The 26,589-nt window shown below is 45.9% G+C and overlaps 2 protein-coding genes across 10 annotated transcripts in view; one reads left to right on the plus strand and one right to left on the minus strand.

Moving 5' to 3' along the window:
- EDRF1 (erythroid differentiation regulatory factor 1) overlaps positions 1-11,897 on the plus strand; it is a 46,689-nt gene extending 34,792 nt beyond the window's left edge. For 2 of the 4 annotated variants that reach the window (XM_078346727.1, XM_078346728.1), the window contains 4 exons: positions 1,198-1,313; positions 2,106-2,257; positions 9,185-9,268; positions 11,059-11,897. In XM_078346727.1, the coding sequence (XP_078202853.1) occupies positions 1,198-1,313; positions 2,106-2,257; positions 9,185-9,230 (314 nt within the window). In that variant the 3' untranslated portion in view covers positions 9,231-9,268; positions 11,059-11,897. The remainder of the gene's footprint in view (positions 1-1,197; positions 1,314-2,105; positions 2,258-9,184; positions 9,269-11,058) is intronic. The other 2 variants (XM_002756698.5, XM_035269419.3) reach the window with 1 other exon arrangement.
- Positions 1,144-26,589, minus strand: part of MMP21 (matrix metallopeptidase 21) — a 30,484-nt gene continuing 5,038 nt past the window's right edge. Inside the window, exons 5-14 of one of the 6 annotated variants that reach the window (XM_035269424.3) lie at positions 23,593-23,714; positions 23,241-23,456; positions 21,480-22,020; positions 20,481-20,620; positions 20,099-20,240; positions 18,268-18,525; positions 15,307-15,479; positions 13,354-14,730; positions 6,898-7,098; positions 1,144-2,241 (exon numbers count right to left, since the gene is read on the minus strand). In XM_035269424.3, the coding sequence (XP_035125315.3) occupies positions 14,431-14,730; positions 15,307-15,479; positions 18,268-18,525; positions 20,099-20,240; positions 20,481-20,620; positions 21,480-22,020; positions 23,241-23,402 (1,716 nt within the window). In that variant the 5' untranslated portion in view covers positions 23,403-23,456; positions 23,593-23,714 and the 3' untranslated portion in view covers positions 1,144-2,241; positions 6,898-7,098; positions 13,354-14,430. Of the gene's footprint in view, positions 2,242-6,897; positions 7,099-13,353; positions 14,731-15,306; positions 15,480-18,267; positions 18,526-20,098; positions 20,241-20,480; positions 20,621-21,479; positions 23,457-23,592; positions 23,715-26,589 lie in introns of those variants that run through there. The other 5 variants (XM_017963261.4, XM_017963265.4, XM_017963262.4 and 2 more) reach the window with 5 other exon arrangements.

A 26,589-nucleotide genomic window follows, 5' to 3' on the forward strand; every position in this document is an offset into this window, starting at 1 on the left:
TAAAGGAAGAAGGCAACAGTTGTTCTCTCCCCACCTGTAGAGTTGGGGAGTCCCCAGATCACTTTCAGTTCTCACACTAATTCCAAGTTTGTTGGGGGCCTCCAAGACCATTCTTAGGTTTGAGAATTTGCTAGAAGGACTATAGAACTCACTGAAAGCTGTTCTGCTTACAGTTACAATTTCTTACATTGGAAGGATGTACATTAAAATCAGCCAAGGGAAGAGGCTCAGGAGGCAGAGTCCTAGAGAGCTCTAAGCGCGAAGCTCCTAGTTCCTCTCCTGCTGGAGTTACAGATGGTGCTAATTCTGGCTAATTTATACACTTGGAGAGTGTATGCATGCCAGTACTCACCAAGTGTATAAATCAATACATGTGCCACTGGGGAAGCTCACCCAAGCCTTGGTGTAGAGTTTTTATTGGAACTTGGTCACATCGATATGGTTGACTGCCACGTGGCTGATCTTTGTCTCCAGTGTCTCTAGAGGTCGAGCTGTTACCATTGGGCCCAAAGCCCCCACAGTGAATCCCATTGTTAAGCTATCCAGTGTGGCCCAAGGCCCCTAGGTAAACAAAGGTATTCTTACTAGGCAGGGCATTTCAAGGACTTAGAGATTACCTTCTGGGAGCCAAGGTCAAAGACCAGACCTCTGTTTGTACAAGACGAATCTTCTACTGCACACAATTGAGTTCTAGGAGAACGGGAGCAAAGGTGTGTTGTTGTATCTGATAGCTGTAGAAAAATGTTATTTAGAAGGCTCGAGAATAAAACAAAACCTTGTTCATCTAGTCTGACTTGCTGCCTTTGAACAGAAATGTAATAAAGTATTACAGGTCGGACAACTGATACTCAGTGCTTAAGTGACTTGACCAGATAACTGGTGAACTGTAGGGTGGCCGTCAAGCCCCAGACTCCTTTCGCTGGTCCCTTTTCTCAGGCTCCTGTTCTGAAAACGTGGTGTCATCCTGTCAAACTACATGGTGAGGCAGGGAAACAATTATTATTTATTGCTTTGTTCAGACTTAGTATTTTTCTCAAGGGAATAATATTAAACAGAAGTTGAATTTAGAAGATTTAAGATTCTCATTAGCTTCCTTTATAGTGGTTTGAAAGTCTGAATTTTCATTAATACATTAACATTAGATGGGTTTCTAGATTTATTTTTAAAGGAATTAACATTTTGTATTTTACACTTTAGGCCAGAATAGCAATGTTGGAAAGTTGAAAACACTGTCTGGGGCGCTTGATATAATGGTGAGAACTGAGCATGCATTCCAGCTTATCCAGAAGGAGCTTGTAGAAGAATTTGGCCAGGTAAATGGAGAAAATGACTGTATTTGATTTTTGTGTGTCTTAAGCTACATGGTAAATGTGTATGGTGGGCATATGAGATGTGTGTGTTTATGTATATGTTTTATGTGTGTGTGTATACGCACACATACATATGTATGCTATGCCCGAAAACACTTTAACAGTGATTTGTTATATTTGCCTGGTAGAATTATTTATCTCCCTTCTTTAATTTGCAAGTATTTTAAACTATTTTTAAATAATGTATCTCAACAAGACCATAGTTAGCAAATTATAAAGTCTCTTAAGCTTTTTTGTTGGTGGTGGTGGGAATTTGTTTTATGCTTTAAAAGTAAAGGCCTGTGCCTTCTTTTGTAGTTTCCACTAAAATGCCTGAGAGCAGATGAATGGTGAAGAATGGGCCTAAGCAGGCTCCTCAGGAAGGAATTTCTAGTTTTCTGGGCATTCCAGCATTCATGTTACCTTCTGCTGTTGCTAAAAGCTTCCTGAAGCCCCCATGGTGCACCCACCTCTTGCTCTCCTAGCCCTGCTTGGTCAAATCCTGTGTGATACTGTACATTTCCCTGCTGTGTCTAATGTTGGAAAGTCAGGATTAATTTCTTCTACATAAGTGCCTATTTGGACTGACATTAATTATGTGTTTTAGTCTGTCAAAATGATTGCAGGTGTGCTTTTTGTTTGTTTTGTTTGGGGTTAAAAAATGTACTGGATTAATGAAACTGCAGTTCCATCACTTGATATGGTATGAAACTCCAGTTGTTGGGTAGCTCAAGTAAAATAACTTGTTGTTTTTAGCCGAAGAGTGGTGACGCTGCTCCAGCTGCTGATGCTTCTCCCAGTCTCAGTCGAGAAGAAGTGATGAAACTCCTCAGTATATTTGAGTCTCGATTGTCGTTTCTTCTCCTTCAGTCCATTAAACTGTTATCTTCAGCTAAAAAGAAAACAAGGTAAATTAAGTGGTTATTTGTAGGAATTTCTTTCCCAGCACCCTGCCTATAAAAATATTCTCTACTAACATTGTAAAGAAAAAATAGGGGCCGGGCACATTGGCTCACGCCTATATACCCAGCTTTGAGACCAGCCTGATGAACCTGGTGAAACCCCAACTCTACTGAAAATACAGAAATTAGCCAGTGTGGTGGCATGCACCTCTTAATCCTAGCTACTGAGAAGGCTGAGGCATGAGAATTGCTTGAACCCGGTAAGTGGAGGTTGCAATGAGCTAAGATCACACCACTGCACTCTAGCCTGGGCAACAGAGCAAGATTCTGTCTCAAAAAAAAAGAAGGAAAAAGAAAAAATAGGTTGTATTCTGTCTTGTCTTCTATGTGGATAGTTCAGAATTTTAAATGGTGTTCCTTCTCGTCTTGTTAAACTAGGTAAGAACCCTCTCCACGAAGCCTTCTATGTGCTAAAATTACAGAAACAAAAGATAGTCTATTGTTAATATCTTCCCTGAGGGAGATGAATGACCCTAGAATGAAGATCTGTATTTCTAGTGACACTTCTGGATGTTGTCATTACTGGAGAGTCTGGGCTTGAGTTTCGATGCTCAGGGCCAAGTGCACTGCAGGGTAGAGGACAGAACATGGAAGCAGGAGAGAAGAGTGTGCATCTCTGCAGAAATGTCCTTATGGCCCTGTGTCATTGTGTCGCACTTAGATCGTTTTGCCAAAGTTGTTATTTTGGCATTACTGATTTAATGTGAAATTACAGCAGTAAGTACTAGATCAGGAAGGTAATATAAATGATATGCCTCCCTTTTCTTAAAAATAAGTGCAATCCGGCCATATTACAAAATTCGGAAAATAGGGAAAAGGAAATGAAAATCATTTATTCTAATACATTCATTGTTAACCAGTTATCTTATGTATATTTTACCAATTTATAATCTTAGGGTACAGATCTTTTTTTTTTTAATCATTCTGTTAATTTTTTTATGTTATATACAGTAAAATGGACTCCTTGTGGTATATACTTCTTCAGTATACACGTTGACAAATGCATACAGATGTCTGCCTGCCACCACAGTTATGACAGAAAACATCACTCCAAAATTCCTCCTGCTGTCCTCTTTGTAGTCAACCCTGCCCTGCCTCCAGTTCCTCAGGATCTCAGGGAGAAAGTTTTCAGTCTTTTACCATTAAGCCTCATCAGCGGTGGGGCTTTGTGGAGGCCTTTATCAAGTTGAAGATATTTTCTTCTATTCTGAATTTGCTAAGAGGTTTCTTTTATCATGAATGGATATTGAATTTTTGTTGAACGCTTTTACTGCATCTATTGAGATGGCCATATGGTTTCCCTTCTCTAGTCTGTTAATATAGTGATTACATTGATTCTTCAAAAGTTAAACCAACTTTGCATTCCTGGGATAAACCCCAGTTTGTTGTGATGTAGTGTTCTTTTTATGTATTACTGGATTCACTTTGCTGATACTGGATATTAGTGGATTTCATTTTGCATGTTGATGATTTTTGTGTCTATGTATAGGGGATAGTGGTCTTAGCTCACTTTTCTTATAACAGGTGTCTCTGGTTTGGGAGTTAGAACAGTGCTGGCCTTGTAAAGTTTGTGGACTCATGCTCCCTCTTCTATTTTCTGAAAAAGATTGTGTAGATTAGGACCATGTCTTCATTAAACATTTAGTAGAATTAACCTGGAGTTTCCTTTGTTGGAAGTTTTTAAACAGTGAGTTCCATTTCTTTTCATGGATAAATATTACTCAGGTTGTCTTTTTCTTAAATAAATGAGGGTCCATCATCTAAATTGTCAAACGCGTACATTCACGGTATCCCTTATTATCCTTTTAATGTCTAAGGGGGTTTGTGACGATAGCCCTTCTTTTAGTCCTGATATTGGTAATCCTTCTTCTTCGTATTTTTCTTGGTCATTCTAGCTAGAAGTTTATCGATTTTTTTTTTTTTTTTCATTCTTTTCAAAGAACCAACTTTTGGCTTGACTGTTTCTTCCCCTCATGTTTCTTTTCTAACGTCATCAATTTCTGCTCTTCACTTCCTTTGCCTCTACTTGTTTTGGACTTAATTTGCTCTTTTTCTAGTTTCCTAAGGTGGAAGCCTCGATTACTGATTTGAGACCTTTTTTTCCTTTTTAATGTAAGATTTGCTGCTAAAAGTTTTCTTCTGAAGCACTGCTTTTGCTACATCTCATATATGTTTGTATATTTTCTTTTTCATTTGTTTCAGAATAATATTTGATATCCTGAGACTTCTCCTTTGACCAGTTTATTAGAAGTGTGCTGTTTAGATTCGGAATATTGGGACTTGTTAGGTGTCTTTCTGATCGTGCTTGCCAGTTTACTTTTGTTATGTGCTGAGACCATAACTGTGTATGATCTGTTCTTGCACATTTGCATACATTTGTTTTATGGCCCAGAACACAGTTTGTCTTGGCACATGTTCCGTGTGTACTTGAAAAATCTGAGCGTCATGCTGTTTGGGGTAGAGTGTTGTGTAAATGTCAGTTAGGTTAAGTGTGTTCATAATATTGTTCAGGTCTTCTGTCTTCTCACTGGCCTTCTGTCCACTTCTATCAGTTTACCCAGTGAGGAGTGTTGAAGTCTCCAACTATACTTGTGGATTCATCTTTTTCTCCTCTCAGCACTATCAGTTTTGTTTCATGTGTTTTCGAAGCTGTTAAGTACACACACTTGGGATTGTGATATCTGGGAGAACTGACCTCCTTATTACTACAAATGTCCCTCTTTGCTAATATAGCTACTCAACTTTTGACATTAACTTTTGGTTAATGTCTTTTTCCATGTATGTCTTTTATATTAAAATTGGGTTTCCTATAGGTGGAAATAGTTGGATCTTTTTATTTTTTATTTACTTACGTTCCTGTTTCGTTTTTTTGAGACAGGGTCTCCCTCTGTCGCTCAGGCTAGAGTGCAGTGGCATGATCATAGCTCACTGCAGCCTCAACCTCCTGGGCTCAAACAGTCTCCCACCTCAGCCTCTTAGAGTAGCTAGGACCACAGATGTGCATCACCATGCCCAGCTAATTTTTAAATTTTTTTGTAAAGATGGGGTCTCGCTATGTTGCCCAGGCTGGTCTCAAACTCCTGGGTCAAGCAGTCCACCTTTCTCAGCCTCCCAAAGTGCTGGAATTATAAGTATGAGCCACTACCTGGCCCAAGGGTCTTGCTTTTTAAATACAGTTTTATAATTGGTGTCTCTAGACCATTCACATTTAATATTATTCTTTTTCTGCCTTCTCTTAATTGAATATTTTCTGTGATTCCATTTTATTTCACTATAGATTTATTATCTGCCACTTTTTAATTATTTTGGCAGTTGACCTAGGATTTTGCAGTGTGCATCGCTAATCTTCAATGAGAGGCCACCTTCAAATAGTATGATACTGCTCTACATGTACTATAAAGACCTTATCATGGTAGATTCCCAGTTCCTTCCTCCCATCTTTTGTACTGTTATTATATGTTTTACTTTTACATATGTTATAAACACATAATACACTGCTACTATTTTCTGCCTTATACAGTTACCTTTAAGAGCAATTAAAGAGAACAAGAAATTGTATTTATCTTCGTTTATTCCATTTCAGTACTTTTAACCTTTTGTATAGGTCTCTGTCTAGTGTCATATTCCTTCTGCCTGAAAAACTTCTTTTAGCATTTAGCATTGCTAGGTTTGCTAGCAATGAATTTTATCTTTACGATCGAGAGTTTTTATTCCTTTTTCAGTCTTGGAAGATCTTTTTGCAGAATTCTGGGTTAACAGTCCTTTTCTTAAAGTACTTTAAAGATGTCTCTCCACTGTCTTCTGGCCTGGATGTTTTCTGACCAGAAGCCTGCTTTGTTTCCCGCTTTTGTTCATCTGTTAGAAATGTGTCTTCCTTGCCTGTAGGCGCCCCACTTCCCAGCAGTTTGACCATGATACGCCTGTGTGTCATGATGGCTTTTACCCCTGGCTTCAGCATTTTTCCTTCTTCTATTCCATTCTCTCTCCTCCTCTACAACCCCAGTTATACCTATGTTAGACTGTTTGAAGTTGTTCCACAGCTCTTAGATATTCTGTTCTGGTTTTTTGATGCCCTTTTTTCTTTTTATGGGTTTGTTTGGATCATTTCTGTTGAACTGTCTTCAAGTTCACTGATTCCTTACTTGGTTTTGTGTCATCTGCAGTTGAACTTTTTGAAGGCATTCTCTGTCTCTGTTACAATGTTCCTCATTTCTAGCATTTCTCCTGGGTTTGTTCTTAGTTTCAACTCTGCTGAAATTACCAATCTGATCTTGCATGGCATCCACCTTTTCCATTAGTGCCTTTAACATATTAATTATAGTCCTTTTAAATTCCCTGTGAGATAGTTCCAACATCTTTGTCATAATTAGCTGATTCTGTTGATTCTTTGTCTCTTGGACGTATGTTGTTTTTTTCCTTGTCTTCCATATTATCTCTGGTTTGTTGAAAACTGGATACCTTGTGTATGATAGTAGGGACCAAGGAAAATTATTTTGTTTTTGCCCAGAATTTTTTGTACTTTTCCCCTACTAGAGCTTTAGTGTGGGGAGCGGAATTCATTTTTCTAGCTTGGAGTTGATGGTTACCTTCCGTGTACCACAAGCTTCAAATTTTCCTGCAGTCCTTGTGTGTAGGGTGGAGGTCTGCAGAAGGTGATTCTTAATGTCTTCTCTACCTTCAGCTCTAGATCTTTCCTTTGTTTCACATCTTAGGGAGGGTCTGTCTTTACACTCTCATAGTTCTTCCAATCATATTCCACTATCACTTGTCCTTCAGTACTCTTTAGCCTGTTGAGGAGGGAGCAGGGAGTTAGCAAGGACTCCACAGTTGTTTAAGTAAGCCTCAGTCTAGGCAGACACTTGTGTCTCGGAGTCTCAGGACAGTGGCCTTCCCACTGCTCCTGCACCCTGCCTAACCCCCCAGAATTTTTTTTCTGTTCACTTCCCCTCTCTTCATGGACTTTAAGCCATGCCATAAGGTTGACAGGGTTCATTCTCTTCCCCCACCTCCACTGAGGCTTTTGTTTCCTAGAGAAGGGTCCAGGTGGGGTTGCCTGTCCCTCCTAAAGCAGCAGCTATTACCCTACCATAGGTCTACACGAGGAGGGTCTCTTTCTCAGGATTCTCACTGGTCTGTTATGTGAACACTTGGGAGGTCCTTGGAGAAAAGCCAGTAAGAAGATGTGAACCCCCTGACTCCACAGAGGCCCTACACCCTCTAACCAGCCTCTCTGGCCCCCCACCAACTCATTCACTATTTTAGCTAAATGCTTACTAGCTCCTGGCTGCATCTGCCTGGGTAAGGAAGGACTCTCCTTTCTCTCCCTGCATCAGCCTGTCTCTCCTTAGATTTCAGGCTAGTTGGTTGCCCCACCTCTCTCATGGATTTAAGAAAAGCTATGACCTTGTAGTTTGTCTTGCTTGAGCCAGAGACTTTCTCCAGCTTTGCATCCTGAATAGAAATTTCCTTCAGTAACTGCTTTTGGACTGGGTGCCATGGCTCACACCTGTGATGCCAGCTATTTGGGAGACTGAGACGGGAGGATTACTTGAACCCAGTAGTTCAAGGCCACAGCAAGCTATGATGGCAGCACTGCACTCCAGCCTGGGAGACAGAGCAAAACCCATCTCTTTAAAGAAAAAAAAATTGCTTTTGAATAATTCTCTATAATCTAAGGAGAGCTTTTATTTCATTGTTAACCCTCAATGTCTATACCATATCCTGGTTGTGGCACACAGCAAGGTGTGTACTGATTTAGTAGGGACATCCATCTTTCTGAAGAGCCATAAGACAGAGCAGATAGTGCATATAGTAACAGAGCTGGAAAAGAATTTCTGCTTTTTCCTAACAGCCCTGGGTAAATTTTTAAAATCTGTATTGGTTTCCACAAGGTGGCAATATAAATACATGATATGTGAGAAAATGTGATTCATTGATTTTTCACAAGTCAATCATTTGAGAAATTGGGAGTACGTAATAGTTTCGGTTTTATCTTTTACAACCATAACAGTCATATGTGTGACCTAAGTACCCTTTATTTTAATGGAAGGTTTTCTAAGATTTTGTTTAGATTATTAATATTTTGCTGAAAACTATTTTAATCTAAAGTTTTCATGCATGATGCATAAAGTCTTATGTAGCTAATTTATATTGATTTTTTAAGGTTTATTAAACTGTGAAATGTGATACTGTGTTAATACAATAAATACTTTGACAAGTTTCAAAACAAAAATATTAGTTACTAAGTTGATGATATTTCATTTTTCACTAATGTGAAAATGAAAACATCTGTAATTTTGTTTTTAAGAGGAAAATATCCTCCGCCACAGGCTTAGTTATTTCACAGTGAATACATGAACGTTCTCTTTGCAATATAAAGGGAAATCAGAGTGAGACCTTAAAGAAAATGCAGTCGGTCCTCTGTATCCAAGGCTTCTGAATCCAGATTCAACCAACCACAGATTGAAAATATTAAATAAAGAATAATATAAATTTAAAAAGCAATATAGTATAACAACTATTTATAAGCCATTTACATTGTATTAGGTATTATAAGTAATCTAGAGGTGGTTTAAAGTATGTAGGAAGATGTACACAGCTTAATGCAAATACTACACCATTTTCTCTCAGGGACTTCAGCCTCCTCAGATTGTAGTTTTCTGGAGCGTCCTGGAACCAGTCCCCCCAGATACTGAGAGGCTGTGTTAAATACATTTTTATTTTTTGACTACTGTTTTTTCCACTTCATGCCCTCTGGCAAAAAAAAAAAAAACAAGGCTTAATAATTAAAGTCTTAAGTTTCTAAGACTCCTGTAGAATTACAGGGAAAGCTGCATTTTACTTGCTTAAAAAAAATTCTGTTTTCATTTTCAGTTTACGCAGGCATTTCATCATCATGCGACAGCTGCGTTGGCGTTGACCTACAGATTCCAGCAGTAGCAGTTTGTTAGGCCAAAGGTTTCTTCTTTTTTCTTTTTGATTTTAGAATTTCCTTTTCTGCTGTACTTTAATATTGCTTTCACAGAGCCAGGCCTCTTGACATTTTGGTGGCTTTGGGACTCAATATAAAGAAAAACTGTAAGAAGTAGAAGTAATCTCTGAAGATGCAGGGAGCTCTCTGCTGCAGTGCCAAGAACAAATCTTTTAGATTTATGGGTTGTTCCCATTTAAATGTGTACATTTAATATTTGGTTAAGATTAGTGAAAAGGGAGATGAAATGATGAAATGATGGAGCCCTCTGAATAGGGGTCATAGGTCAGTGAAACTACTGATAAGAGTTCATTAAGGAAAGCATGATTTGTTGAAATTTGTAGAAATGGGAAATTGGAAGATGAAGAGTTAAGATTCAGAGTTTTATTAGGAATCAAAAGACTTTACATTTGTAATCCCTGCAGCCATCAGTCATCTTTAGGTACCCAACTGTTAGTAAAAGGACAGTGTGATGTCATTGTCCACAAAGAATACTTCATCTTCCAAATGCCTTTTCTGTGTTAGGCGCTATTGTCTTGATTTACTGTCAGAATAACTTAAATTTTCTGTAAGGTTATTAAAGGGTTTTGTGACTGTTAACTCTCCCCCAAAACTAAAATATAGCTGACCTTAGGCACAGATTACAGATAAGGAATGCATTTGGAACAGTCAGTTTTGCTGTGCTGTGGCTGTTGGGGGAAGGCAGGAGGAGATTTGCCTGATAAAGAAGTGGGAACTTGGAGAAATGTCTAAAGCCGGATGTGGATCCTGTGGAGGAGGGATGGAGCCAGGAATGAAAGAAAGGGGAACTCCTGGGGGAAGGGAGCTGTGCACTGTTGGCTGCTCTCTGGCAGGCCTGACTGCAAGCCCTTGGGTGAAGGGAGAAATTTTGTACCCCAAAGAGGTGAAAGTGCATAGCATTTGAAATTGGAAAACATGACATTTTGACCTTAATCCAAACTCTTAACCCTTCTGGGCCTTAGGTTTTACATCTGTAAAATAAAAATGCTAGTCCTTGCCTATCTGAGGAGATGGGATTATTGTAAGGCTCAGATGTGGTCATGGACACTGTAAAGAGTTGTGGAACTGTTATCTGTTATCTGGTTATGTGAGCCAGGGGTCTTCACCTGGACTCATTTGAAAAAAAAAAAAAAAAGATGCTAGGTAGGAACTGCCACATAATGAGATGCAGTCGTTGTTGTCAGTCAGGAATCCGTGTTTAAATCCTAGGTAGTTCTAGCTCTAGAGACAGCAGTGCAACAGTGGCTTTAGATGTGTGTGTGTGACACAGGACGGCGCTTTAGGCCGAGCTGCAGGAACAGAGGAAATCCTGCAAGCTCCTTCCGTGCCCTTGCTTGCCCAGCTCCACTGCATTTTCTTCATGCCTCTATCACACTCTTGTTCACTGTGGTCTCCCCTAGTGCCTCCACTCCCCTCCTGCAACCTCCTACCTCAATAGAATGCAAATTCCATGAAGGCAGGGGCTTCTTTTTGCCTGTTTGGTTCTCTGTCACGAGCAGTTCCCGGTACGTAATAGGCATTCAAATATTTATAAAAGGAATGAGTGCTGGATTCCAGTGATGTATTGAAATAAATGTCTAGAAACAGGCCTGTGAGCAGTAGATAAAAGAAGGCAGGTCTGAACTCGACAGGAGTGGAACCCTGCCGCTCTGTGAAGAGTGACCGTTGCGCTCTTGCTGGCCGGCGTTCTGGACCTCTGAATTGTCGGTAGGCATTGGTGGTCCCTTACCTGTCTCTTTTTCTTTTTGAACCCTAGCAATAACATTGAAGAAGACACAGTCCTCAAAACCAACAAACACATTTACTCCCAGCTTCTGAGAGCGACTGCAAACAAAAGTGCGACTCTTCTGGAAAGAGTCAATGTCATCGTCCACCTGCTGGGCCAGCTTGCCACCGCCGGCAGTACAGCAAGCAGCAGCGCCGTTCAGTGATGCACAGAGCCGCGTCCCAGACACGCTGTCAGTGCCTTCAACACGGAGCCGGTTTGTTCATTCGGTGCTTTGTTCCATTAAATAATAGGAAAATATCCATTTAAAACGGGAATATCGGTGGAAACACAGAGTTATTTTAAGTGACAGACAAATTACAGTTGAGTTCTGGGGCGTCTTCACTTGAAGTGCTAACGTCAGAATCGAACTTAAAGCTTCCACTATTTATTTCTTTGAGAAGTACATAGTACCTCAATATTAATAGACTTGCTGTGATGCAGTTACACGTTCACATATTTTCGAAGTATGTCAAGCTACATGGGTCTGAGATATTGTTTTGGATAAAATGTTACTTTGGTCAAGAGAACTCTCATCCAAATGATATTACAGGTTCAAGTGGGTTAAGGAGACTTCCTGTACATCCACAGTGTTTCATTTTAAATTGCACAGAAAAAAGGTGTGTTCTTTATAAGCTTCAGTGCAGGATTGTTCCAAGACCAGCTCTTGTGCAGTTTGCTGTATTTAATGCATGTTCTGAAAGGGTTCACTTTTGACTTTATAAGACAGTTGATCAAGAATAGGTACTATCCCTTTTTTTTCATTTTAAACTTGAAACTGTGAATAAGGTAAGAAAACTATTTTGAATAAATAAACTATTTATTTAAAATGTCTTTGTATTTTTCCAGTTTCCATTCCTCACCTTGAGTTTTCATGTGAACTCAGTCTAATTAATAAACTTTACAAAGTAAAGTTCAAAACATTAACATTAAAATTCTGCTGTCCACTGAATTTCCCTAGAATATTTTTCTTATTGCTGCTGCTACATGGCTCTTGTCCAGTTATACACAAGCATCCCCTATTATTTGTAATGGCAGTGGTGCACAAGGCTGTTTTTGTTCATAATTCACATTTCCAATTTCAAGACAGTATAACATGTAAAACAGGCTCTTTCAAGGTGAGGTGAAGGTCTGGACTCCTGTGCATGATGCCACTGTGGGTAGGTCTGTTGCCTAGGCCTGGGGGCAGGTGCGCTGGAGATCCAGCCAGCCCCCTGCAGGCCTGTAGGGAGCTGAGACAGTTGTGCAGGCCCTCCACAGTGGCCATTAGCCCCTCCCACACTAACCACACCTCTGAAGGAATTCCAACTCTACTAGAAAATTCTCTGGAATAACTGGTTTTAAGCCAAATTTTTACTGAGCTATGATGTAAAAGAGGCTTCTTTCTCTTTTACAGAGATTGTCAGGTGTTTTCACTGGCTGAGATTTTGTTTGTTTTAAGACAGGGTCTCACTGTCACCCAGGCTGGAGTACAGTGGCACAATCTCAGCTCACTGCAACCTCTGCCTCACAGACTCAAGGGATCTTCCCACCTCACCCTCCCATGTAGCTGGGACTACAGGCGTGCACCATGATGCCTGGTTAATTTTTTGTATTTTTACTAGAGACAGAGTTTTGCCATGTTGCCCAGGGTGGTCTGCAACTCCTGAACTCAAGGGATCCACCTGCCTCAGCCTCCCAAAGTGCTGGGGTTACAGGCGTGAGCCACCATACCCAGCCCATTGACAGTGAGTTAACATCCGTCAGAGCTTAGCAGAATTCTCTCTCGCCATTTGTCCACTTGGTTGTGGCTTACTTAGATTGCATTTTCCTTGGAACAGATTTGCGTCAGTTTGCAAAAGTTAATCACTGAGACATTTAAAGTTTTGCCTACATTGTAAAGCAGTTGTACAAATTCAGCAATATTTCATTTCAGGACCACTGTCGTTCTTTTTCCCCTTGTAGCAAGTGTACACACATAACAAAACCGTCTTTGCCCTGCTAGATAAACCTAGACACCTCTGTTGATTATAATCCAAGATGATATGTCATCTTTTGAGTTAATGAATTCAGAGGGATGTTCCTACTTAGTAGGAATGAGCTGGGGTGAGGGGTATAAGAGTTGCTTATCTTTTCTCCCAGCCCCTCTCCTTGGCTGAAACAGCCTTTCAGTCAAGAAGGGAATGTGTTCTTATGTAAGCATAAATTATAGCCATCTTCCTTTTTCAAAACGATAACACGAAAGTTCCTACAGGGGAAGAAAAGATCCTTAAAACATATATTTGTAATTTGCTATTTTTAACCTACCTGTGTTTTAGCTGTTCCTTTAGAAGAAGAAATGTGGTATTTGTGGCCTGATCATTGAGGCCACTGAAACCATCTTAGTTCGTTTCATTGCCCAGATTTTGTTCACCTCGTTACAAATGACATTGGGTTTCGTTCGGGTTAAGAGTTAATAATCGTATTATATAAAAGTCGAAGGGACATATGCCTATCCTAGATATAACTGATATTGGAAACATGAAATTATCCAACTAGCTTCAAGAGTCTCCTTTTGGTAGTCTGGTCTTTAGAACCTGAGTAAAGTGTCATATGAAGTGCAGGAGAGAACACTAAGTGAATTCCAGTGAAGCAGAAGAGTTGTTCTGTTCAGGAGCATTTGGGTTGCAGGCCCGTGTGTTCAAAGAAGGCGGTGGAACTCACTGCAGGGCCGGCCACCACCGCAGTGACACAGAGGAAGTGCAGAGGACCCTGGGCTGAGATTTGGAGATGAGGGCCCAGAGCTGCCACTGCATTTGACTTTTGGCAGGATACAACAGATGAACTTCGGTTAATATGACTGGAAATGTGTACCATAGTATCCAGCCTGCCGCGCTGACAGAGTTGTGAAGATCAAGAGAGAAATACACTTGAAAGCCTTTTGTACACTGTCATTAGAGAAATGTCATTCTGACGGGGACTTTGGAGTGCAATTCATTTGAATTCCATGACCTTTCCAATTGAATCCCTCAGTAAGATCATACCCATGGCATCTCCTTCCTTGATACCTTGACCCACGGCTCTGGTCACCTTTCCAACTCCCATAAATCAGGGGGACAAGCAGTTGGGATGGGCAGAGCCCCACAGAGTAGAAAGCAGACAAAGATCCTTGGATGCTTAGTTTTGTTTCTAACCTTTCTAGGTTATGAATTATGTTTTACCTGAGCAACTGATTTTTAAATCAAGTATTTTAAAAGTTCAACTAAGGCGTTTTCCATTGGGTTTTAGCTTACAGAGCCATATTTGCGGTCAGCTGCTGAAAATCTGATGTTCTTTGTAAACACTATCAGAATTTTTCTCTTGGCGAAGTCCTATGACCTGACTCTCCATTTTCCGCTTTTCTCATTACATGTTCAGTGTGGAGATATGGACATCACAAACATCAAACCACTTCTCTGAAATAAACTTTTTTGGAAATAAGCCATTAGTAGGAAGCCAGGAATTCTTTTGCTTGTCCTTGTCATTAACCACTTTCCAGTATGCATTGCCTTTGAGAAGGAACACGGAGTTGTGTGCGTAGGAGTGATAAGCAGAATCTACGTTTCGGAAAGGGTGGTCTTGTGGTGTCACCGCTGGGAAAACCTCGGTCATCTTCTTTGGGTAAGAATCAAGAACTCGGTTTCTGTTGACATCAAATGCAAATACCTGCAAAGCAGATTAGACAGACTGGCTCTTCGGAAGATCACTCCTATTTTAGGTTAACTTACAGCAATGAGATAAGCAACTCGGACTTTGTACCAAATTCTTTAGCCTTGAACGTCCTAATTTTCCGTTTGTAATGCTCTGCCATTGCTATTTAGATCTGACGTGAGTACAGGCTTTTTTGTTTTTTCTTTTGTTTTTTTGGGGACCAGTCTCACACTTGCCCAGGCTGGACTGTAGTGCAGTGGTGCAATCACAGCTCACTGCAGCCTCGACCTCCCAGGCTCAAGTGATCGTCTTGCCTCGGCCTCCCAGGCAGCTGGGACCACAGGCATGTGCCATGACACCTGGATAATTTCTGTATTTTTTGTTGAGACCAAAACATGGGTTACACTTTGTTTCCCAGACTGGTTTCAAACTCCCAGGCTTAAGCGATCTGCCTCATCCTCCAAAGTGCTGGGATTCCAGGCATGAGCCACACTGTGCCAGGCTCATGTCATTTAAATAGGAACTTGGTCATCTGACACATCTCTATTTGGGATGACAGAAGCAATGCTAGGCTGAAGAGCCTTTACTTACAAGGGACTCCTTGAAGAAGTAAATTAACTTCTTTCTTCGGTCATAAAAGGCCGTGTCCAGGGGACTCGGGATGCCAGGAAATCCTTCGGATATCAACTTGGGATAGCTCTTTCCTTGTTCATCTTCTGTAAAGGCCTGGTCCTTGTCACTGTCGTATCTCCAGTATTGATTTCCTGAGGGCCAACGAAAATAAGTTCATGTGGTTCATTAATATTAAAGGGAACGTGACAAAGAGGACAGTTTTCAAGATAGGTCTCAGCCAGTCCTGTACAGCATGTCACCGTGATTCTAGGAGGAAGTGGGGCTTTCACCATCACAGAAGCCTCCACTCGGTGATGCCCAGGTCTGGAATGACTTCTGGATTCAGCCCAGGGAATGCATTCTTCTTGGACACCATTGCTGCAGCTGGAATGCTGGTTGCCTTTCACAGCAAAAGCAAACCCCATCCTGTGAACATCATTTTATTGGCTCTCATCAAAAGCAAAAACAAAACAGCAAAACTAATGTCTTTTTTACCTATCTTAATTTCTTCTTCTTCTTCCTTTACAGTCTAAAGCTGTTCCTTTTAATGTCAGTGGCCCAAGGCTTGGAATCATTTTCCTATCCTAGTCAGTGTAAGCCCTCTTTGTACAGAAGAAATCATGATCCTTATGATTGGATTATACCTTGGTTTTAGAGTCATCTAGATCCACCACCACGCCCATTTTACAAATAAGGACACTGGAATAGAGAAAGCTGAAGCGAATGCAGGCCAGGACTCTCAGATTCCACTCCAGAGAGACTCCCCACTGTCCTGTGAAATGGAACTTGGTCCATTTTGTTTCAAAGTTCAAATGCTAATTCCAGGCCGGGCGCAGTGGCTCAAGCCTGTAATCCCAGCACTTTGGGAGGCCGAGGCGGGCGGATCACGAGGCTAAGAGATCAAGACCATTCTGGTCAACATGGTGAAACCCCGTCTCTACTAAAAATACAAAAAATTAGCTGGGCGTGGTGGCGCGTGCCTGTAATCCCAGCTACTCGGGAGGCTGAGGCAGGAGAATTGCTTGAACCCAGGAGGCGGAGGTTGCGGTGAGCCGAGATCGCGCCATTGCACTCCAGCCTGGGTAACAAGAGCGAAACTCCGTCTCAAAAAAAAAAAAAAAAAAAAATGCTAATTCCGTGCTCTAAATCAATAGGGGGTTATTTTAGGCTCTTGCTAGTTCCTAATCCTGAATATTTGGCATCTTGCCAACATAGAATAGATTAAACACACTTCTTTGGTGTTCACAACTCACAGAGCACCCCAAGCAGTACATTCCTTAGCAACCAAATATTTAATGTGTTTGGAAAAGTTCACCACTGAGAACAATGTGATGTATGTCCAGTTAGAGATGCAATTCACTCTGACAGGAATTTCTTTTAATCCAAAATATGCATAGCAAATTAAGATGCTTTTAACGCTCCAAGAATAAAATACAGCTGTATTGTAGCAGTTCTCCTATGATGACCTAATTCCATGAGTAAGATTTTTTGAGTGTGGCTAACATAAATGAGTTTGGGACTTCTTAAGGCCCTAAAAGATGTGCCTCCACCGCTGGAAGATCTGAACTATAAAAGTCCGCTGTCAGGCGATTTGTTTATGTAACTGAACTAATTCTTCCTTTGTGTGATATGAAGGAAAATTAAGACCAAATGTACATACAGGATCCTTGTGGTAAATTTTGCAGAGGGAGTACCTAACTTGACTCTGGGTAGGAAAGGGGAAGGAAAAAGCAGTGACCACTAAATCCTGTTTGTGATTGGACTCTATTGTCTGGTTTGCAAAGGCAGCATGACTCGTGCACGAGGCCCAGGGTACTGGATGAGACCAGGTGAGTAAGGAGTAGTGACAGCAAGAGAGTCCCAGACCTGCCTTTCTTCGTGCATCCCCATGACCCCCCCAGGCTCCCCCGCATCAGCTTCTGCCTTCCAGCAAAACATTGACCTTCTCTGTTGAGAAATTGCCATTGATTCCTCATGGCCTGCCCAGTGAAGTCCAGCCTCTGGCCCTGGCATTTGAGGCCCTCCGTGGTTGGGCCAACCCGCCTTTCTAGCCTGATCTCACCTGTGTGGGTCTGTCGCCAACTCTGATGGACCCCAGTCTCCCAGCTCTGCGGCATTTTCACTCCCAGCCCCACAGCTTGGCTTCTGCTGCTTGTCTCTGACCACTTGCACACCCTTATCCACTCACCAATCTGGGTACCTTTTTCTGGGCATCCCAGATCCCACCCATTCTTGAGTCTAGGCCAAGACCTGATTGCTGGGGGCATCAGCACCCAATTCCAGTGACAGTGATCACCTCTTCTTGGCCAACCCTTAAAAACACTTCTGCTCCTAGGCTTCCAAGGTGTTTTCTTTTCCTCTAGAACCAGATTAAAACTCCTGCCGGCAGGGCCCTTTGTTACAGTTTTTTGGCAATCCCCTTAATGCCTAGTAGAATTCATTCACTCATTTGGTGACTTAAGTGCCTTCTTAAAAAGATCAGGGGGCTGGGTCAGTGGTAATCCCAACAATTTGAGAGGCCAAGGTGGGAAGACAGCTTGAAGCCAGGAGTTCAAGACTAGCCTAGCCAACTTAGTGAGACCCCATCTCTACGAAAAAAAAATTTCTTTTTTAAATTAAGCTAGGTGTAGTGGCGTGAGCCTGTGGTCCCAGCTACTCAGGAGACTGAGGTGGGAACATGACTTGAGCCTAGGAGGTAGAGGCCGTAGCGAGCCATGACTGTGCACTCCAGCCTGGGTGACTGAAACTGTCTCAGAAACAAACAAACAACAATAGAACCCAATCCTTGTGCTCTCAGACCTTCCTGTCTGATGGAGCAGATGGAAATTAACAAATGATGATAAGAGCACGACAGCAGATTTCTTGGTAGGGGCTCAAGACCTTCCTTCTGAGTACATTTGTTTAGTAAGAGAAAGAGAACCATGAATGAAGAATCTGTACCTTTAAAAAAATATCGTTCATCTCTTCTCCATGTCCAGATGTGAACGAAGGCATCTATGCTGTGTGCTGGGATTCCATGCCAGCCAACGAGGATTTGGATAGGGTCCCCATAGCGTGTCCTGTTGTTTCGGTTTTCATAAAGCCAGTACCAGCTGTTGCGGAAGAAATACGTGCTAAATCTCACCATCACCTCTCCATATTGGTTTCTCTCTTTGCGAATCCAGTCAAATGCTGTATCAAATGTTCCCTCACAGGAGCCTTAAAAAAAAAAAAAACCAGCCTCTTGTCATATGGTGCAAAAACTTATATTTTCGTGTGTGACTTGAATGAAGACAGTTGCAAAGCTGGGGCTTTCTATAAAAACACCTTTAAAACACCGTGTAAGACTGAAGTGGCGCCAGGTGCAGTGGCACGTTCCTGTAATCCCGGCACCTCGGGAGACCGAGGCAGGAGGATTGCTTGAGCCTAAGACTTCAAGATCACCCTGGGCAACGTGAAACCCAGTCTACAAAAAAATTAGCCACGCATGGTGCCTGTGGTCCCAGCTACTTGGGAGGCTGAAGTGGAAGGATCACTTGGGCCTGAGAAACTGAGGCTGCAATGAACTGAGGTCAGGGCATTACACTTCAGCCTGGGTGACAGAGTGAGACCCTATCTTAAAAAAAAAAAAAAAGATTGAGATGGCTGAGCAGAGGGAGCTGGAGGCACCAGGGTGCCTGCTGCAGCCCTGGCTCTCGGGCACCGTCCTTCATTCCTCCCGTGGCCCAGGCCGCTCTCGCAAGCATCTCAATGTGGGTGCAGTTTACAGTTGACCACCCTAAATACAGCTCGAGAATGCCTCCCTTGACGCCTTGACGGCAGTTTGACTTCATCAGAGAGAAGTTTAATTCTGGGCTCATGTCAGAGCAAGATTTCCACTGGGGCAAGTCAGTGTGTCCTGGCAGTTGTTATCTCCAAAGACACAGAGTACTGAGAACGGGGGGATGTGAGAACAGAAATGGGGTGGTCTCCGTTAAGGACTTTTTTGTTTGTTTGAGATAGTCTTGCTCTGTCACCCAGGCTGGAGTGCAGTGGTGCAATCTTGGCTCACTGCAACCTCCGCCTCCTGGGTTCAAGTGATTCTCCTGCCTCAGCTTCCCACATAGCTGGGATTACAGGCATGTGCCACGATGCCTGGCTAATTTTTATATTAATGGTAGAGACAGGGTTTCAACACGTTGGCCAGGCTGGTCTCGAACTCCTGGCATCAAAGATCTGCCCGCCTTGTCTTCCCAAAGTGCTGGGATTACAGGCGTGAGCCACCGTGCCCAGCTTAGGGACTTCTGAATAGAGAAGAGGACAGCTTTCTTCCCTTGGCCTCTGTGCTAAATCACTAATCACTTTAATTAAATAACCACTAGAACATTTGGCCTGAACATTTTAAAATAGATTGGAGCTTATCCTGGCCAGGCTAAGCTGCTCTTTGCGGTGGGATTGCAGTAAACTCCCAGGGCTTCCAGTGTGTGTGTCTCTGGTGGGATACCACAGCACAGTGGCGGGGGGAGGGAGAGCTTATGTTGAGAAAACCACTGTGTTCACTGCCCTCCTAGGAAATGCATGTGGCAAGTGGAAGAGAGGACACAGGAGGGACTGGCGGTCAGCTGGGCAGAACCTCTTTTTACTAAGACAGCAGCAGCACGGAGCTAGAGGGCGGCTACTCTTGGGTAGCGCAGTTGTACAACGTTGTGATCTTGGGCCCCGGCTCCCACTGAGGAGTGATCGGGGTCCTGCTGTGCTCGGGAACACTGAGTGTCCTCCCTGAGCTCGGGGATGGCCTCCCCGGCATTCTTACCGTACAGCTTTTGAATCGCTTTCCTGTCCGCCCAGTCCAACTCAAACACAGGCTCCTGGGGAGTGTAGTTTGGTTGCATTATGGATCCTGTCCTGTAGGTGTGAGGCAAGCCCAAAACATGGCCAATTTCATGGACGGCCACCTAGAAGGGGACACACACCATGGCGCTGGGGGAAGCCTGGGCGACGGATCCCTGCGTTACAGCTGGAAGGCCTGTGCTTGTGAAGAGGGGAGCACTGGTGGAACTAGGGAACCGTGGCCAGGCACGGATTTGCCTCCTCAGAGGATGCGGACACTTCCTGGGAAAAGCTTGGACTTTTTGGATGTCGGCCCGTGAGCACTGCTGGTGCCTTATCAACATGAGCAGCTCAGGACCACTGACCTTGAGAAGGCTAATGCCCATGTCACTGGTGGGAGGTGTGAAGTGTTCGTCATCGTCAAAGTGAATGTCACCTAGGCGCCAGGCATGTGCAAACTCCTGTCCGCTCCCATCGAAGGCCCGGGGACAGCCCAGGTGCCGGCCTAGAGATGGGGAGAAGGAGGTGGTCCCAGGGAAGGATGAGTACCCCTCATACAGACGCCTCACCTAGAGTACATGACAGGGTCCCCAGCCTCCAGGAACCAGCAGCAGAGGCAGACAGAGCCACAGCTCCTGCATTAAGCCCTCAACGTGAGGAGGGTGGGAGACTGTGTGTTTATAAACTGTTTTCAGTCCACAGACTGTCAAGAGACCAGCAGGCACCAAGTGCCTGGGAGCGGAGGGGAGTGGATGGGAGCAGAGGGGAGCGGGGCTGGGTAAGAGCTCAGCTGAGGGCCTGGGAAGACGGCACAAAGGCTTCATCCAGGCAAGATCCGGGAGGCTCCTTGCCTCTGCGGCAGACATGAAGTAGTGGAGGCCGGGTCCCTTACATTTGTTTTTTTCAGCCAACCGTGTCCCTGTACTTCTCATGCTGGGACATTAACCCAGTGAGACCAGAAGACAGCCCTGAGCACCTCTGGGTCATAGATGGGGCTGCAAAGCTGCTCAGGCATTTGTCCAGTTGCATGGGGGAGGTGGTGGCACCTGTGCCTGACCCCGCCCTGTCCTGAGGCCCCTGCTCCCTGGGGAAGCCTGAGGCACAGGCAGGGGGGCTGCATGGGGCTTTGAGGAGCAGGCCGGGAAGCAGCCTGCGGGCAGGGCGGGCCGTAGTGTCACCGCAGGCCACACCAGGCTCTCCGCAGGGTGACCGCGATTCTGACAAGACCCCACTGACCAGAGGCTCCGCCTGCCCTGCTGACAGGTGTCTCTGGGACAGGCCGGGAGGGCTAAGCACCCCCCATTCTGCAGGAGGCGGAGGCAGGAGGAGGGGGAGGCATGCCGGGGTCCCCGAGGTGCTCTTACCTCTCCCAAAGCCCAGCTTGATGTCGACCGCGGCCCCGGGGGCAGCCAGGTCCTCGCGGAAGTCCAGCGGCGTCACCTCGCTCCACATCCTGAAGGCCAGGGCCACGATGCGCCTCTGCTCCGCCGCGGACAGCTGGCTGCTCAGAGCCTCGCCCAGCAGCCGCCAGCTCAGCGTCCTCTTGGAGAAGGCCTGGGCGGCCCCGCCGTCAGTGAAGCCCCGGGGCTGCCAACCCCGCCGGGACAGGGACAGGGACGGCAGCATCCACGGGGAGCGCCTGGGGCGGACTCTGGGGAGCGGGCTGGGGGGAACACGCGGGGCAGCCGGGGGTGGCGGGCGCGTGTCCGGGACCCCGCAGCGCGGCTGGTTCATGGCCGCCAGGGTGGCCGCGTCCAGCTCCCCGCTGGCCGGCAGCGCGTTCGCCCGCTGGAACCTGCGCACCGCCTGGGCCAGGGAGGTGCCCTTGGGGGTCTCTGGTGGCCCCTCGGGGCTGGGCCCCCACGCCGCCTGCGCCCCCGACCAGCCGTATCTGGACAAGAACCGCTGCGGGAGAGAAACGCACTCTAATCCGGGGCCATCTCCCTTCTGGCCTTCCTCCACCCGGGCTGCCCTGCCCCAGAGCCTCGAGAGAGAGAGACACAGATAAAGAGACAGAGACAAAGAGAGAGACAGATGGCAGCAGAGAGACAGGCAGGGAGAAACAAGAAGACAGAGAGACTGAGATCTAGAGAGAGAGGCAGTGAGAGTCAGAGGCAGGAGCGAGTCCTGGGCGCAGTCCTGAGTCCTTGGATGGGCGCCAGGTGGGGTCAGAGGCGCCACAGGGCCCGAGGAGACTGGGCAGCGGGGTGAGCTGGTGCCAGGAAGAGGTGAGAGGTCGGGGTTGGGGAGGGCGCTCCCTGAGGCCATGCCGGGCAGGATGGGGGTGCCAAAGAAGGCCGGGTGTGGACACACCGCAGAGAAGGCCTTGGAGAGGCCTGCCTTGAGAGCTGGGAATTCGAACTGAGGGGTTTGGCAGTGGTTGGGTCTGAGGACCTGGGGGCTTCCTCATGGCCGCACAAAGGGAGCAAGGGAGGGAGGGAGGCGGGCTCCACGCTGCTGAGAGCCTGGCTACAGGGGAGCTCTCCTGCTCCCTGCCCTGGCCTCTGGGGCACCCTGGGAGCTGGGAATTGGACTTGACCCTGAGCATCAGCTCCAGCCTGTGGTCACCACAGGACCACGTGCCAGGGCAGGTCAAGGGGCCTCATCGGTCCACTCCCTGCCCCCAGAACGACTCTCTGGAGGAGGGGATCACCTGCATCGGACTTCCTGGGTGCTTCACCACAGACTCTGGCAAAGTCCACGGATGCCACCCCAGACAGCTCTGTTAGGATCCTCTCACTATTGCTGTGCTAGGGAAGCTTGCAGGGTCGTCCCCTTTTCTACATCCAGATACTGGTATGTGAGCAGCCACAGATGTCTCCAGACAGTGCCTTGGCCACCACAGTACCACATGCTTGCCTTTGAAAAGGCACTTGGCATTCGAGTCTGTTGTCTGTGTGAACGGGCATTTCTCTCTCACTAGGGCTGACCTGCGGGGTTGTCGAATCGAGTTAAGCATCGATTCATGGTTGTTCCAGCAGGAGCCACAGGAGCTACTCCTCCCTCCCAGCCCAGCCTGCCTGGCTCTTCTCTGCCTCCACATAGCTGGCATCCTGGCCTGTGCACGTGCGAGCCTGTGTGCATGTTGGGTGCCTGGGGGTGTTGCTTTTCCGGCCTCCTCCTACCTGAGCAGCATGGAGGTCAGCAATGGGCTGGGCCTGGCGCAGCGGGGATGGCTCCAGGTCCGAGTGGTCCCGGCTGTGGAAGAGGCTCTCAGGCTGGGTGGGCCCGGGAGCAGCCAGCCAGCAGAGCAGCAGTGTCGGACGGAAAATGGAGGCGGTGAGCATTGCCCTCCCTGCCTGGCTTCGTCCCCGTCGTCACCTCTCCTTAAGGAGCCAGACCTGAGGTGGCTTTTATAAGCAGCCCAGAAGGGAGCACCCAGGTTTCCAAGCATTTCTCACCCAGCCCCGAAGTGTGCCCACTTGGAGGCCACGTGGCAGGCCCTGGGTGTTCTGCCTTTGAAGACCCCAGGCTCACCTTTCTTGTTGGCGTGAGAACTCCTCTCCTCTTTGCCATATCCTCAGGTAATTACATCCTCCAGTCCCTGCGGGTTCCGTTTCTATGGAGATGTGCTGTGGGCAAGCTTGCCGCTAAATGAGCTGTGGAATTAACAGTGGCACAAGACCGCACCCCTAACAATGTGCATCTCAGAACTGGGCCTGAGTTTAAAAACCCTGACCGTTAGTTTGCCTACAGTTTGGGTCACTTTTTTTCTAGGTGAACTGGGATTTGGGGATTTTTAGTTTGTTTCTCAGACTTTTTTTGTGTGGCTTCTCTTTTTGTTTCTCTTTATATAAAGGCGATCTAATCAGTAGATAGTATATATTGTAAAAGTACTGAGAATAAAGAAAAAATTCTGTGATTCCGGTAGTACCATTTCAGTGAACATTCTATGTGCAGGTGCCTGAAGAAGTATCTGTGTGTCTCCATTTTACAGAAACTCTATTCTCCATTCCTTACAAGTCAGCACAACGTTACAGGCACTTTTCTGTTTCTGAATCTAGTATTTATCTTTCTAGTTAATGACTGCACAGTGTCCCATTCTGTGGGTAGAGATTTTTACATGAGGATAAACTAGAATCACCTCGGCCCACCTACTTTCCCCTCATGGAGAAGCCTCAAGTCTCTCTGGGATCCTGAAGACAGAGCCTTCCCCAAAGCGGGCTGTTATTTGAGCAGACATCCGCCAGAAAGTGCAGACTGACTGGGCCACAGCTGTCCATGGGGCTGATCATAGAAATATGGAGAGGCCAGGTGCAGTGGCTCAGATCCATAATCCCAGCATTATGGGAGGCTGAGGCAGGAGGACTGAGGCCAGGAGTTTGAGACCAGCTAGAGCAACATAGTGGGACCCCAACTCTACCAAAAAAAATGTTTAAAAATTAGCTTGGCATGGGTCAGGCATGGTGGCTCACACCTACAATCCTAACATTTTGGGAGGTGAGTTGGGCGGATTGCTTGAGTCCAGGAGTTTAAGACCAGCCAGGGCAACATGGTGAAACCCCATCTCTACTAAAAATACAAAAATTAGCCGGGCGTGGTGGCACGTGCCTGTAGTTCCAGCTACTTGGCAGGGATTTGAGGCTGGAGGATCACTTGAGCCCAGGAGGCTGAGGCTGAAATGAGCTGAGATTACACCGCTGCACAACAAACAAGATGACAGAATGAGACCATGTTTCGAAAGGAGAAAAAAAATGGACAGAGTGATGTGTGCCACTCGCAGGCCTAACTCTGAGATCACCCTCATATTCTCTGTGATTTCTCTTCCCTCAACTCCTGGCCCCATGCAGAGCATCCAGCAGAAGTGGCTTGGATCCCTGAATGCCCCTGTGGAAGGCCACCCTCGAACCCTTGACTGCTCTGTGACTGGCCCCATGCAGAGCATCCAGCAGAAGTGGCTTGGATCCCTGAATGCCCCTGTGGAAGGCCACCCTCGAACCCTTGACTGCTCTGTGACTGGCCCCATGCAGAGCATCCAGCAGAAGTGGCTTGGATCCCTGAATGCCCCTGTGGAAGGCCACCCTCGAACCCTTGACTGCTCTGTGACTGGCCCCATGCAGAGCATCCAGCAGAAGTGGCTTGGATCCCTGAATGCCCCTGTGGAAGGCCACCCTCGAACCCTTGACTGCTCTGTGACTGGCCCCATGCAGAGCATCCAGCAGAAGTGGCTTGGATCCCTGAATGCCCCTGTGGAAGGCCACCCTCGAACCCTTGACTGCTCTGTGACTGGAGCAAGAAACACAACTTTATAGTGTGGAACCTAAGATTTGGGGTTGGTGGGTGAGCAGTTAAGACGACCCTCAGAGAAGCCACTTAATGCTTACTCTGTCCCCAGAAGGACCCATAACATGCTCCTTGTTCCCTAAGATCTGTCTGCAATAGGCTACAGCTGGCCCTTCCCTCTCTGGTGAAGGCTGCAGAGGTCAAGGGGCAGGATGGGTGTTCCCATCCCCGATGAGGGCCTCCACTCAGGGAAGCACCCTGCTCCTGTGAGCCTCATGACAGGTTTCTGGGTCACCTCCAGCCTTCCTAGTGGCTGTCGTCTCCCCATGATGCATTTTCCCCTTTTCTTGCAGAGCTCTTCTGTATTCCAGGTCCTTCTGCTGTCCTGGCTGACCCTGGTGTTCCTGTGAATGACCGGTGCACTGCTCTGACCTCCCCAACCGTGACTCTAATCTGACGATTCTCACCTCTGCTCCATTCAAGTCACCCATGGCATGGCCTGGCTCAGCCCTGCCACCCCCTGGACTGCTGCACCTCTGATCCCACAGGCATAGGCAGCCCCTCAGGCCCACTGCTGGCTCTCCTTGGAGCTTCTCACCCTCTTGTCCCTATCGCATGGTCCTTCGACCCCCAGTTGCGCTGAGGGTGCTGCGAGTCCTTCTGCCTAACCCACTTAAGTTGCCTTGGATCCTTGGCTTTCACCCTGTCCAGTTCAGATCCCAGACACTGACCAAGCCCTCACCTGAGAACCTCCCACCACCCCTGTGCTGGGCGGCACCCTGGGCGGATTTGGCTGTCTCCTGCGTCTTGCTGAGCACTAATTTGCTCATTCATTTCCTTTAAACTCATTACTACCACCCCTTCCCCTGGGCTCCTCCACTGCAAGCAACCCCCTCATCTCCCACTTTCCTGAGTGTTTTCCATTCCTCCTCTCTTCTTGGTGGGTCACATAGATGCCTGCAGGGGCTGATCCTCAGGGGCAGGGAAAGGACAGAGTATGGGGAGGCAAAAGTAAGTCGAGGTTCAGGTTCACTGCAGGTATTTCTACCCTAGTATCCAGAGAGCTTGCAGGAAATGAATGAAAGTTTCTTGGGCACTGTGACTTTGCAGGTGAGAGCTTAGAATTTTACGTCAGAGGTCTGCCAAGAAGAGCAGGTGTGCGCATGCCTGTGTGGGGCTGTTATTCATTCAGTCATTGTGAAACCAGTACTTATTACTTTCCTAAGGAAGACAGAAATGAACATGACAAAT

The sequence above is a fragment of the Callithrix jacchus genome, chromosome 12 (assembly GCF_049354715.1).
Source record: "Callithrix jacchus isolate 240 chromosome 12, calJac240_pri, whole genome shotgun sequence".
Lineage (NCBI taxonomy): Eukaryota > Metazoa > Chordata > Mammalia > Primates > Cebidae > Callithrix > Callithrix jacchus.